The 13,970-nt window shown below is 50.0% G+C and overlaps 1 protein-coding gene across 3 annotated transcripts in view; it reads left to right on the plus strand.

Annotated features, from left to right (window-relative positions):
- SBNO2 (strawberry notch homolog 2) overlaps positions 1 to 13,970 on the plus strand; it is a 542,051-nt gene that overhangs the window by 203,132 nt on the left and 324,949 nt on the right. For 2 of the 3 annotated variants that reach the window (XM_069216340.1, XM_069216342.1), the window contains 4 exons: positions 6,226 to 6,315; positions 6,600 to 6,690; positions 6,978 to 7,138; positions 8,944 to 9,077. In XM_069216340.1, the coding sequence (XP_069072441.1) occupies positions 6,226 to 6,315; positions 6,600 to 6,690; positions 6,978 to 7,138; positions 8,944 to 9,077 (476 nt within the window). The remainder of the gene's footprint in view (positions 1 to 6,225; positions 6,316 to 6,599; positions 6,691 to 6,977; positions 7,139 to 8,943; positions 9,078 to 13,970) is intronic. The other variant, XM_069216341.1, reaches the window with a different exon arrangement.

The following is a 13,970-nucleotide window of genomic DNA, read 5'->3' on the forward strand; positions in this document are numbered from 1 at the left end:
CATTTGTGGTTCACATTACACTTTTGGAGTATATGGTTTGTGTTGCCCCTAGGCCTATTGTCTCCTATTGCATTCTATTGTGTTCTACAGTGTTTGCACTACTTTTCTAACTGTTTACTTACCTGATTTTGGTTTGTGTGTATACTTTGTGTATTTTACTTACCTCCTAAGGGAGTATATCCTCTGAGATATGTTTGGCACATTGTCACTAAAATAAAGTACCTTTATTTTTAGTAACTCTGAGTATTGTCTTTCTTATGATATAGTGCCTATATGATGTAAGTGGTATAGTAGAAGCTTTGCATGTCTCCTAGTTCAGCCTAAGCTGCTCTGCTATAGCTATCTCTATCGGCCTGAGCTGCTAGCACACCACTAATCTACTAATAAGGGATAACTGGACCTGGCACAGGGTGTAAGTACCACAAGGTACCCACTATAAGCCAGGCCAGCCTCCTACACAGGGACGTAGCCACAGTGATGATGGATACTTAACACTCCCCTGTGGACCTAGCCACAGCGGCTGTATTTACTTACACCTCTCCATGAACCTTGCCACAGCGGCTGCATGTACTTACACCTCTCTATGATCCTTGCCACATCGACTGTATGTACTTACACCTCTCCATGATCCTTGCCACAGCAGCTGCATGTACTTACACCTCTGTATGAACCTTGCCACAGCGGCTGTATGTACTTACACCTCTTTATGAACCTTGTCACAGCAACTGTATGTACCTACACCTCTGTATGAACCTTGCCACAGAGGCTGTATGTACTTACACCTCTCCATGAGCTATGCCATAGCGGCTGTGTCTACTTAAACCTCTCCTCGAACCTTACCACAGCGGCTATGTATACTAGCCACAGCGGCTATATGTACTTGCACCTCTCCATCAACCTTGCCACAGCGTCTATATATACTTACACCTCTCCATGAACCTTGCCACAGCGGCTGTATTTACCTACACCTCTCCATGAAGCTTGCCACAGTGGCTGTATGTACTTACACCTCTATATGAACCTTGCCACAGCGACTGTATGTACTTACACCTCTCCAACAACCTTGCCACAGCGGCTGTATTTACCTACACCTCTCCATGAAGCTTGCCACAGCGGCTGTATGTACTTACACCTCTATATGATCCTTGTCACAGCGGCTGTATGTACTTACACCTCTATATGAACCTTGCCACAGCGGCTGTATGTACTTACACCTCTATATGAACCTTGCCACAGCGACTGTATGTACTTACACTTCTCCTTGAAGCTTGCAGCAGCGGCTGTATGTACTTATAGCTCTGTATGAACCTTGCCGCAGCAGCTGTATGTACTTACACCTCTATATGATCCTTGCCACAGCCCCTGTATGTACTTACACTTCTTCTTGAAGCTTACCGCAGCGGCTGTATGTACTTACACCTCTATATAAACCATGCCACAGCGACTGTATGTACTTACACCTCTAAATGAACCTTGCCACAGCGGCTGTATGTACTTACACCTCTATATGAACTTTGCCACAGCAACTGTATGTACTTATACTTCTCCATGAAGCTTGCCGCAGCGGCTGTATGTACTTACACTTCTCCATGAAGCTTGCCACAGCGGCTGTATGTACTTATACCTCGCCATGAACCTTGCCACAGCGGCTGTAGGTACTTACACCTCTATATGAACCTTGCCACAGCGACTGTATGTACTTACACTTCTCCTTGAAGCTTGCAGCAGCGGCTGTATGTACTTATAGCTCTGTATGAACCTTGCCGCAGCAGCTGTATGTACTTACACCTCTATATGATCCTTGCCACAGCCCCTGTATGTACTTACACTTCTTGAAGCTTACCGTAGCGGCTGTATGTACTTACACCTCTATATGAACCTTGCCACAGCGGCTGTATGTACTTATACCTCTCCATGAACCTTGCCACAGCGGCTATATGTACGTACACCGCTATATGAACCTTGCCACAGCGGCTGTATGTACTTACACCTCTCCATGATCCATGCCACAGCGGCTGTATGTACTTACACCTCTCTATGATCCTTGCCACAGCGACTGTATGTACTTACACCTCTCCATGAACCTTGCCACAGCGGCTGTATGTACTTATAGCTCTGTATGAACCTTGCCGCAGCAGCTGTATGTACTTACACCTCTATATGATCCTTGCCACAGCCCCTGTATGTACTTACACTTCTTCTTGAAGCTTACCGCAGCGGCTGTATGTTCTTACACCTCTATATGAACCATGCCACAGCGACTGTATGTACTTACACCTCTAAATGAACCTTGCCACAGCGGCTGTATGTACTTACACCTCTAAATGAACCTTGCCACAGCGACTGTATGTACTTATACTTCTCCATGAAGCTTGCCGCAGCGGCTGTATGTACTTACACCTCTATATGAACCTTGCCCCAGCGACTGTATGTACTTACACTTCTCCATGAAGCTTGCCACAGCGGCTGTATGTACTTATACCTCTCCATGAACCTTGCCACAGCGGCTGTATGTACTTACACCTCTCCATGATCCTTGCCACAGCGACTGTATGTACTTACACCTCTATATGAACCTTGCCACAGCGGCTTTAAGTACTTTCACCTCTATATGAACCTTGCCACAGTGACTGTATGTACTTACACCTCTATATGAACCTTGCCACAGCGGCTGTATGTACTTACACCTCTATATGAACCTTGCCACAGCGGCTGTATGTACTTATACCTCTCCATGAACCTTGCCACAGCGGCTATATGTACGAACACCTCTATATGAACCTTGCCACAGCGACTGTATGTACTTACACCTCTCCATGAACCTTGCCACAGCGGCTGTATGTACTTATAGCTCTGTATGAACCTTGCCGCAGCAGCTGTATGTACTTACACCTCTATATGATCCTTGCCACAGCCCCTGTATGTACTTACACTTCTTCTTGAAGCTTACCGCAGCGGCTGTATGTTCTTACACCTCTATATGAACCATGCCACAGCGACTGTATGTACTTACACCTCTAAATGAACCTTGCCACAGCGGCTGTATGTACTTACACCTCTAAATGAACCTTGCCACAGCGACTGTATGTACTTATACTTCTCCATGAAGCTTGCCGCAGCGGCTGTATGTACTTACACCTCTATATGAACCTTGCCACAGCGACTGTATGTACTTACACCTCTCCATGATCCTTGCCACAGCGACTGTATGTACTTACACCTCTATATGAACCTTGCCACAGCGGCTTTATGTACTTTCACCTCTATATGAACCTTGCCACAGTGACTGTATGTACTTACACCTCTATATGAACCTTGCCACAGCGGCTGTATGTACTTACACCTCTATATGAACCTTGCCACAGCGGCTGTATGTACTTATACCTCTCCATGAACCTTGCCACAGCGGCTATATGTACGAACACCTCTATATGAACCTTGCCACAGCGGCTGTATGTTCTTACACCTCTCCATGATCCTTGCAACAGCGACTGTATGTACTTACACCTCTCCATGAACCTTGCCACAGTGGCTGTATGTACTTACACCTCTCCATGATCCTGGCCACGCGACTGTATGTACTTACACCTCTATATGAACCTTGCCACAGCGACTGTATGTACTTTCACCTCTATATGAACCTTGCCACAGCGGCTATATGTACGTACACTTCTATATGATCTTTGCCACCGCGGCTTTATGTACTTTCACCTCTATATGAACCTTGCCACAGTGACTGTATGTACTTACACCTCTATATGAACCTTGCCACAGCGACTGTATGTACTTACACCTCTATATGAACCTTGCCACAGCGACTGTATGTACTTACACCTCTATATAAACCTTACCAGAGTGACTGTATGTACTTACACTTCTTCTTGAAGCTTACCGAAGCGGCTGTATGTACTTACACCTCTATATGAACCTTGCCACAGCGGCTGTATGTACTTATACCGCTCCATGAACCTTGCCACAGCGGCTATATGTACGTACACCACTATATGAACCTTGCCACAGCGGCTGTATGTACTTACACCTCTCCATGATCCTTGCCACAGCGGCTGTATGTACTTACACCTCTCCATGATCCTTGCCACAGCGACTGTATGCACTTACACCTCTCCATGAACCTTGCCACAGCGGCTGTATGTACTTACACCTCTATATGAACCTTGCCACATGGCTTTATGTACTTTCACCTCTATATGAACCTTGCCACAGCGACTGTATGTACTTACACCTCTATATGAACCTTGCCACAGCGACTGTATGTACTTACACCTCTATATGAACCTTGCCACAGCGACTGTATGTACTTACACTTCTCCATGAACCTTGCCACAGCGGCTGTATGTACTTACACCTCTATATGAACCTTGCCACAGGGACTGTATTTACTTACACTTCTCCATGAAGCTTGCCACAACGGCTGTATGTACTTAAACCTCTATATGAACCTTGCCACATCGGCTATATGTACTTACACTTCTATATGAACCTTGCCACATCAGCTGTATGTACTTACACCTCTGTATGAACCTTGCCACTGCGGCTGTATGTACTTACACTTCTTCTTGAAGCTTACCGCAGCGGCTGTATGTACTTACACCTCTATATGAACCTTGTCACATCGACTGTATGTACTTACACCTCTATATGAACCTTGCCACAGCGGCTGTATGTACTTACACCTCTTTATGAATCTTGCCACAGCGACTGTATGTACTTACACCTCTATAAGAACCTTGCCACAGCGGTTGTATGTACTTACACCTCTATATGATCCTTGCCACAGTGGCTGTATGTACTTACACCTCTCCATGAACCTTGCCACAGCGGCTGTATGTACTTACACCTCTATATGAACCTTGCCACAGCAATTGTATGTACTTACACTTCTCCTTGAAGCTTGCCGCAGCGGCTGTATGTACTTACACCTCTATATGAACCTTGTCACATCGACTGTATGTACTTACACCTCTATATGAACCTTGCCACAGCGGCTGTATGTACTTACACCTCTTTATGAATCTTGCCACAGCGACTGTATGTACTTACACCTCTATAAGAACCTTGCCACAGCGGCTGTATGTACTTACACCTCTATATGATCCTTGCCACAGTGGCTGTATGTACTTACACCTCTCCATGAACCTTGCCACAGCGGCTGTATGTACTTACACCTCTATATGAACCTTGCCACAGCAATTGTATGTACTTACACTTCTCCTTGAAGCTTGCCGCAGCGGCTGTATGTACTTACAGCTCTGTATGAACCTTGCCGCAGCGGCTGTATGTACTTACAGCTCTGTATGAACCTTGCCGCAGCGGCTGTATGTACTTACACCTCTTTATGAACCTTGCCACAACGACTGTATGTACTTATACCTCTACATGAAGCTTGCCGCAGCGGCTGTATGTACTTACATCTCTATATGAACCTTGCCACAGTGACTGTATGTACTTACACCTCTATATGAACCTTTCCACAGCGGCTATATGTACTTACACCTCTATATGAACCTTGCCACAGCGACTGTATGTACTTATACCTCTCCATGAAGCTTGCCGCAGCAGCTGTATGTACTTACACCTCTCCATGATGCTTGCCACAGTGGCTGTATGTACTTACATCTCCATATGAACCTTGCCACAGCGACTGTATGTACTTACACCTCCATATGACCCTTGCCACAGCGACTGTATGTACTTACACCTCTCCATGAAGCTTGCCACAGCAGCTGTATGTACTTACACCTCTCCATGAAGCTTGCCACAGTGGCTGTATTACCAACACTGTGAGGACCAGACTGGTCCTCCTAGTGTTGGAAGACTCTGACAATATCCGACTTGCACTTTTGGTGTGAGGACCAGGGCGCTAAGAAGACCACCCATGCAGTGTGTTTAGATTCTTTAAAGCGAGTGTATTAAACAAATGCAAACACAGAAACAATTTCTTTGGTCCTCTGAATAACGTGCTCTAGTATCAGTTGGCGTGTGGCACACTTCAATATGGGAAGTGTGGGTTCTCATAAGCATACGTATGAAGGAAAGTGAGTGTTTTGGGGTGAGTGTACATCACTCACGTGTTAGAAGCACAAAGCTCATTCCTGGGCCTCAGAGTCTGGCGCAGTGTTTAGAAAACCATGAAAGGATCAGCTCTTGCGATGTGAAAGAAGTGTGCTTCCTTTGTTGCTTACACTCTCATGTGTTCCGCTTCAGCTCTTCTCGCCCAGCAGACAGTTCTCGGGCTTGGAAAGTTTGGAAGATCTTGCTGCAATCATAAACACCCCCCCACTGGCCAGCTACCAGGTGAGAGCTTGCAGGGCTGTGACGGTGGGGGGAGGTGAGCTGTGCGATGGGTGCCGGTGTGTATGTTGTGCCAGGGAGCAGATTCCTTTGCAGGAGTACAAGGGCACACATACAGAGACTCCAAGCAGGGGAGGCGTGTGCACCCCAGGACAAGCAGGGGACTCCCTTGAAAGCTGGCACTCAGAGTTGTTCAAGGTCTGCGCTGTCGCTGACCACTGTCTCTTCCTGCTGTCATGCAGAACCTGGGCCATATCTCACGAATGACTCTCTTCTTGCTTTCTCAGACACAGTATCAAGCCGAAGAGGAAGAAGAGGAGGAGGAGGCTGAGGAGTTGGGTCACACGGAAACATACTCAGATTATGTGCCCTCAAAATGTGAGTTCTGGAGTTAGGCGAACTGTTGAGGTCTCTTGTGCTTCTCCAAACTACTGTCTGCTTCACAGTGTGAACAATAAAATGTCTGTATTCCACTATTTCCCTAAGAAACATTTCAGGCAAGAGATGGAAGGAGTCCCAGACAAGTTTAGTAAAGCCCAGGAGTTCGGCCAGATGTGCTTGGTTAGCATTTGCAGAGAGTGCTGCCTGGTTGCAGGAAAGAAGCTTGTCTTTCTTGAGTACCGCCTTGAGCCATCGTCTCAGTTTTTGTTTGTCCCTCATCACAGCCAAGCTCGGGAAGCAGCACCCAGACCGGGTGGTGGAGACCAGCACCCTGTCCAGCGTGCCCCCTCCGGACGTCACCTACGAGCTTGCCCTCCCCAGCAGCACCTTCGACCAAACCTTGCTCTCCGCTCTGCAGCTAGAGGCCATCGTGTATGCCTGCCAGGTAGGGGCCCCTGTGTCTGGTTCTAGTGTGAGTGAATGTCAGTGTGGGTGGGTCTGTTGGTTGAATTCAGTGTGAGGGGAGGAGGGTGCATAGAGGTGGGCAGGAAAGGGGTCAGAAAGCGATGGCATTGATGGTGAGGCTAGCTCTGTATGTAGAGGTGTGTAGCTGTTTGTGCTCCTCATCTGCACAAGTGAATGTCATCTTGAGCACCACTTGTTTGTGGGTGCCTGTGAATGTGCTTTTGTGGTGTGAGTCTGTGGGTTTCATGTCGGCGCTATGAGTCGATGGTGGGGTGGTCTTATTTATGCTATAAAGCTACACTGGGTGTTTGAGCCTTCTCTGTCCAGTTGACTGCATGCTAGAATCTTAGCTCATGCTTACACGATTAAAGTAAACAGGCGAGCATGGGAAAGGCTGTGATGTGGACTCTTCTCTTCAGTACCTAAAACCCCAACACCTGCCAGATCAGGGCGCTGTGACCACGGCAGGCATTGCCACTTAATAAATATCTTTACATAATAAAGCAGCACATGCCACACTTATTGAGGAGGGAGGGAGATGGTCGCCCATGCATGTATCCGAGACAGGGATCGCTACTGTCAGTCCATGTGCTCACTGTGGGTTTTACTACTTGTTCTATAGCTCTGACTATTTAGAGCATGTCTACTAGGACCACGCATCGCTCGCCTGTGTCAGGCCAGGCCTTACTCACCTTGGTCAGACCTTCAGAGCATGTCTACAAGGACAAGGCACAGTTTGCGTGTGTCAGGCCAGGCCTCATTCACCTTGGTCAGACCTTCATAGTGTGGCCTATAAGGGTCCAGCCCAGCTCACACATGTCAGGCCAGGCCTTACTCACCTTGGTCAGACCTTCAGAGCATGTCTTACAAGGACCAGACATGGCTCGCGTGTGTCAGGCCTGGCCTTTCCCACCTTCGTCAGACCTTCAGAACATGCCTACAAGGACCAGACACGGCTCGCATGTGTCAGGCCAGGCCAGCCCTTACTCACCTTGATCAGACCTTCAGAGCTTGCCTACAAGGGCCAGGCAGGGCTTGCATGTGTCAGGCCAGGCCTTACTTACCTTGATCAGACCTTCAAAGCATCCCTACAAAGACCAGGCACCACTCGCATGTGCCAGGCCAGGCCAGGCCAGGCCTTACTCACCTTGGTCAGACCTTCAGAGCCAGGCACGACTCACGTGTCAGGCCAGGCCTTACTTCACTTGTTCAGACCTCCAGAGCATGTCTACAAGGGCCAGGCATGGCCCGCATGTGTCAGGGCAAGCCAGGCCTTACTCACCTTGGTCAGACCTTCAGAGCCAGGCACGACTCACGTGTCAGGCCAGGCCTTACTCAACTTGGTCAGACCTTTAGAGCATGTCTACAAGGGCCAGGCATGGCCCGCATGTGTTAGGCCAAGCCAGGCCTTACTCACCTTGGTCAGACCTTCAGAGCATGTCTTACAAGGGCCAGGCACAGCCCGCATGTGTCAGTCGACACCAGGCCTTACCCTGGTCAGACCTTCAGAGCATGGCCTACAAGGGCCAGGCACAGCTCAAGTGTCTCAGGCCAGGCCTTACTCACCTTGGTCAGACTTTCAGAGCATGCCTACAAGGGCCAGGCACGGCTCGCTGGTGTCAGGCTGGGCAGAACCTGCCTCGCCCAAGTCAAAGTGACAGAGCCCCACTGTGCTTGGGTTGGTACGGACCAGATTGCTTGGGTCTGGCCTAGGAGACAGTAAAATGCCTCGTTAAAAGTGGGCCCAGATCATCCCTTAAACTAATCTGTGGTTTGCATTTGCAGCAACACGAGGTTCTCCTTCCCAGCGGGCAGCGGGCAGGGTTCCTGATTGGAGACGGCGCTGGTGTGGGCAAAGGAAGGACTGTAGCCGGCATCATCTTTGAAAACTACCTGAGGGGAAGGAAGAAATCACTCTGGTAAGTGGATTCTTTGCCTCATTCCTATAGTAATCTTGCGAGGTATCATGGAGGTTTGCTCCCTCACAGTTAATGCGAGATATCACCGGACACAGGCGGCTCCCAGTGATTGTCAAAGGTCCCCCCACCCCATGATGATTAAACCTCCCTTGAAGTCCTCCTCATCCATGAAGGTATAGGCCCTCTTCCTGAGTCAGGGGCACCGTGCCGAAGTGGCTGCTTCACCTCCCACCAATCCCAAGAGAGCACAGTAGAAGGGCCCTAAGGGGCCCCGCCTCAGTCCCCAAAGGTAAGGAGCATTCAGGAATGTTCTTGTTTGTAGGAAAGTGCCCTCTTTCTTGGCATGGGTACCCCCACTTTTTGCCTCTTGTCAGTGTGTTTGACTGTGTTCATTGGGATCCTGCTAACCAGGACCCCAGTGATTATGCTCTCTCCCTTCTAACTTGGTAACTTTGTTGTCTTTCACCTGATGCATTGGGGCATCAGGGGTCCCCCATGGGCTGCAGCATGTATTATGCCACCCATGGGAGCCCATGCAAACCTCTCTGCAGGTCTGCCATTCCAGCCTGAGTGAAAGGGTGCATGCACCCTTATCACTACAGCTCAGTGCACCAGGTCACTTTAAGTCACCCCTATAGCAGGCCTTCCTAGTCCAGAGGGCAGGGTGTCGGTACCTGTGTGTGAGGGCATCCCTACACTAGCAGAGGTGAGGGCACCCCTGCATTAGCAGAGCTGTCCCCACAAACTCCAGATCCATTTTCATGGACTTCTTGAGTGTGGGGATGCCTTTTTTAATGCGTGTACTGGACATAGGTCACTACCTGTATCCAGCTACATAATGGTAACTCCGAACCTCGGCATGTTTAGTATCAAACATGTCATAATCATACCCCAGTACTGTTTCCAGTATTGGAAGTATGATTCCATGCACTGTGGGGGCTCCTTAGGGGACACCCACCATTGCTCCTACCAGCCTTCTGGGATATTCCAGGCAGCCCCAGCTGCTGCCACCCATCAGACAGGTTTCTGCCCTCCTGCTGCTTGAGCAGCAGAAACCCAGGAAGGCAGAACAAAGGATTTCCTTTGGGAGAGGGGGGTAACACACTTTACCTTTGGAAATAAGTGTTACATGGCTTGGGAGGGGTAGCCTCCCCAAGCCACCGTATGCTTTGAAGGGCACATTTGTTGCCCTCCGTGCATAAACCAGTCTACACCGGTTCAGGGACCCCCAGTCCCTGCTCTGGCGCGAAACTGGACAATGGAAAGAGGGTTTGACCACTCCCTGTCCATCACCACCCAGGGATGGTGCCCAGAGCTCCTCCAGGGGGTCCCTGGGTTCTGCCATCTTGAATCCAAGTTTGGGAGGGACCTCTGGGAGCATCTGAGTGGCCAGGTCAGGCAGGTGACATAAGAGCTCCTGATAGGTGGTCACTTGGCTAGGTGACCAATCCCCCTTTCAGGGCTATTTAGGGTCTCTCTCTTGGGTGGATCCTCAGATTCGGCTTGCAGGATGCCAGCAGGACTCCTCTGCAACCTCTTCTTCGACCCAGGAAGCCACAGGAACCACGACTGGACCCTCCAGTAACCGTCAATCTGTATCTACAACGTAGACTCTGCTTGCAAAGTTGTTTCCACGGCTCCTTCCAGCTTCTGCAACATTTTCCCGCCTGTTCATCCTATGAGGGCGGCAAGACTTCAGTCTGCATGAGAAGGAAGAAGGAATCTCCCTTGGAGTGAAGGAGTAACTCCCCTGCATCCGCAGGCACCAACTGCAATGACAACCAGCTGTGTGGATCTCCTCTCATCCTGAGCTGTGTTGATCCTGCATCACGGGTGGTGGTCCGGAGTAGTCCTCTTGGTCCTCTCTGCCAGCTGTCTAACTTTGGTAGAGGTAAGCCCTTGCCTTCCAACGCAGGTCAGTATCCCTGTGCACCGTGTTTCTTGCAGCTGCCAAGGCTTGTTTGCATCTCCTCCAAGGGATCTTCAGGCTGCGTCTAGCCCCAGCACTCCTTCCTGCAACGCACAGCCCTCTGTGTGCATCCCCTGCAGCGTGGGACCCTTCTCCAGTAGTGCTGCTTGAGCTCTTCTGTGACTCCTGGTTCCCCGTCCAGTGGGTCTCCTGTTGGGGTTGCCTCTTCTTGGACTCTCTGCCTTGCTGAGGGTCCCCCCTTGGGCTCCCCCTGTGGATTGAGTCCTCCTGGACCTTGCTGGTCCCTGGGAGCTCCACACCACTGACCGACTGCAATCATCCATCCGGCGTGGGACGTCGACTGCATCCTCCAGGAACTCTTCACCTGGACCTGGTATAAGGTGTAAGTTCCTCAGGTACCCACCACACACCTGGCCAGCCTCCTACATTGCTCATACCGGGTGGGTAGAATCGTGCAGGGATGGCCTCCTCTGGCTGTGTTGCTCCCATGGAAAGGGAGCATGCAGCAGGCTCCATTAGCTTCACTCCTCCCTCTCTTATCAGGGTCCCTCCAAGGCGTGCTATGCAGGCACACCCCAGCTCCTCAAGTGTTTTCTGGGAGCTCTGTGCACAGATGGGTCCCCTCCTGCAGTGATGTCTTGAAAGCTTTATGCACAGTTTACCATCTTACCCACTCTCCATCAGGGGCGCCTTGCAGGGAATGCCTATGAGTGATCCCCAGGGTGGTCGGTCACCCTCTCTCATGCCACCATTGCCAGGTGCATCATGCAAAGACGCTGCCCTTAGTGATCTCCAGGTGAAGTCCTCCGGGTACTTAGCACTGAAACAATGCTGCCTCATCTCCAGGAGTAGTGCACAGTTGTAAAGAAATGGCTCCCTGTTGCAGGTACCCCCCACTTTTTGCCTGATACTGATGCTGACTTGACTGAGAAGTGTGCTGGGACCCTGCTAACCAGGCCCCAGCACCAGTGTTCTTTCACCTAAAATGTACCATTGTTTCCACAATTGGCACAACCCTGGCACCTAGGTAAGTCCTCCCTGCAGGAACTGTAACACCTAGCAGTGAGCTTCAAAGCCTCAAGCTTTGTGTTACAATGCCCCAGGGAACTCCAGCTAGTGGAGATGCCCGCCTCCTGGACCCAGCCCCCACTTTTGGCGGCAAGTCCAGGAGAGATAATGAGAAAAACAAGGAGGAGTCACTGGCCAGTCAGGACAGCCCCTAAGGTGTCCTGAGCTGAGGTGACTCTGACTTTTAGAAATCCTCCATCTTGTAGAAGGAGGATTCCCCCAATAGGGATAGGAATGTGACCCTCTCCCCTTGGGAGGAGGCACAAAGAGGGTGTACCCACCCTCAGGGCTAGTAGCCATTGGCTACTAACCCCCCAGACCTAAACACGCCCTTAAATTTAGTATTTAAGGGCTCTCCCTGAACCTAGAAACTAGATTCCTGCAACAACAAGAAGAAGGACTGCCCAGCTGAAAACCCCTGCAGAGGAAGACCAGAAGACAACAACTGCCTTGGCTCCAGAAACTCACCGGCCTGTCTCCTGCCTTCCAAAGAACTCTGCTCCAGCGACGCCTTCCAAAGGGACCAGCAACCTCTGAATCCTCTGAGGACTGCCCTGCTTCGACGACGACAAGAAACTCCCGAGGACAGCGGACCTGCTCCAAAGAGACTGCAACTTTATCCAAAGGAGTAGCTTTAAAGAACCCTGCAATCTCCCCGCAAGAAGCGTGAGACTTGCAACACTGCACCCGGCGACCCCGACTCGGCTGGTGGAGAACCAACACCTCAGGGAGGACCCCCGGACTACTCTACGACTGTGAGTACCAAAACCTGTCCCCCCTGAGCCCCCACAGCGCCGCCTGCAGAGGGAATCCCGAGGCTTCCCCTGACCGCGACTCTCTGAAACCTAAGTCCCGACGCCTGGAAAAGACCCTGCACCCGCAGCCCCCAGGACCTGAAGGACCGGACTTTCACTGCAGAAGTGACCCCCAGGAGTCCCTCTCCCTTGCCCAAGTGGAGGTTTCCCCGAGGAAGCCCCCCCTTGCCTGCCTGCAGCGCTGAAGAGATCCCTTGATCTCTCATTGACTTCCATTGCGAACCCGACGCTTGTTCTAACACTGCACCCGGCCGCCCCCGCGCCGCTGAGGGTGAAATTTCTGTGTGGGCTTGTGTCCCCCCCGGTGCCCTACAAAACCCCCCCTGGTCTGCCCTCCGAAGACGCGGGTACTTACCTGCTGGCAGACTGGAACCGGGGCACCCCCTTCTCTCCATTGAAGCCTATGCGTTTTGGGCACCACTTTGAACTCTGCACCTGACCAGCCCTGAGCTGCTGGTGTGGTAACTTTGGGGTTGCTCTGAACCCCCAACGGTGGGCTACCTTGGACCAAGAACTGAACCCTGTAAGTGTCGTAATTACCTGGTAAAACTAACAAAAACTTACCTCCCCCAGGAACTGTGAAAATTGCACTGTGTCCACTTTTAAAATAGCTATTTGTGAATAACTTGAAAAGTATACATGCAATTGAAATAATTCAAAGTTCCTAATGTACTTACCTTCAATACCTTTCAAACAAGATATTACATGTTAAATTTGAACCTGTGGTTCTTAAAATAAACTAAGAAAAGATATTTTTCTATACAAAACCTATTGGCTGGATTTGTCTCTGAGTGTGTACCTCATTTATTGTCTATGTGTATGTACAACAAATGCTTAACACTACTCCTTGGATAAGCCTACTGCTCGACCACACTACCACAAAATAGAGCATTAGTATTATCTCTTTTTACCACTATTTTACCTCTAAGGGGAACCCTTGGACTCTGTGCATGCTATTCCTTATTTTGAAATAGCACATACAGAGCCAACTTCCTACAACAGTTATATCACCTCCGGAAGTGATTCCTTCAGAATCCTGTTACCTGGATGTCCCCTCCCTCATACCGTCTTCTTCAGGAG

The sequence above is a fragment of the Pleurodeles waltl genome, chromosome 12 (assembly GCF_031143425.1).
Source record: "Pleurodeles waltl isolate 20211129_DDA chromosome 12, aPleWal1.hap1.20221129, whole genome shotgun sequence".
Classification (NCBI taxonomy): Eukaryota; Metazoa; Chordata; class Amphibia; order Caudata; family Salamandridae; genus Pleurodeles; species Pleurodeles waltl.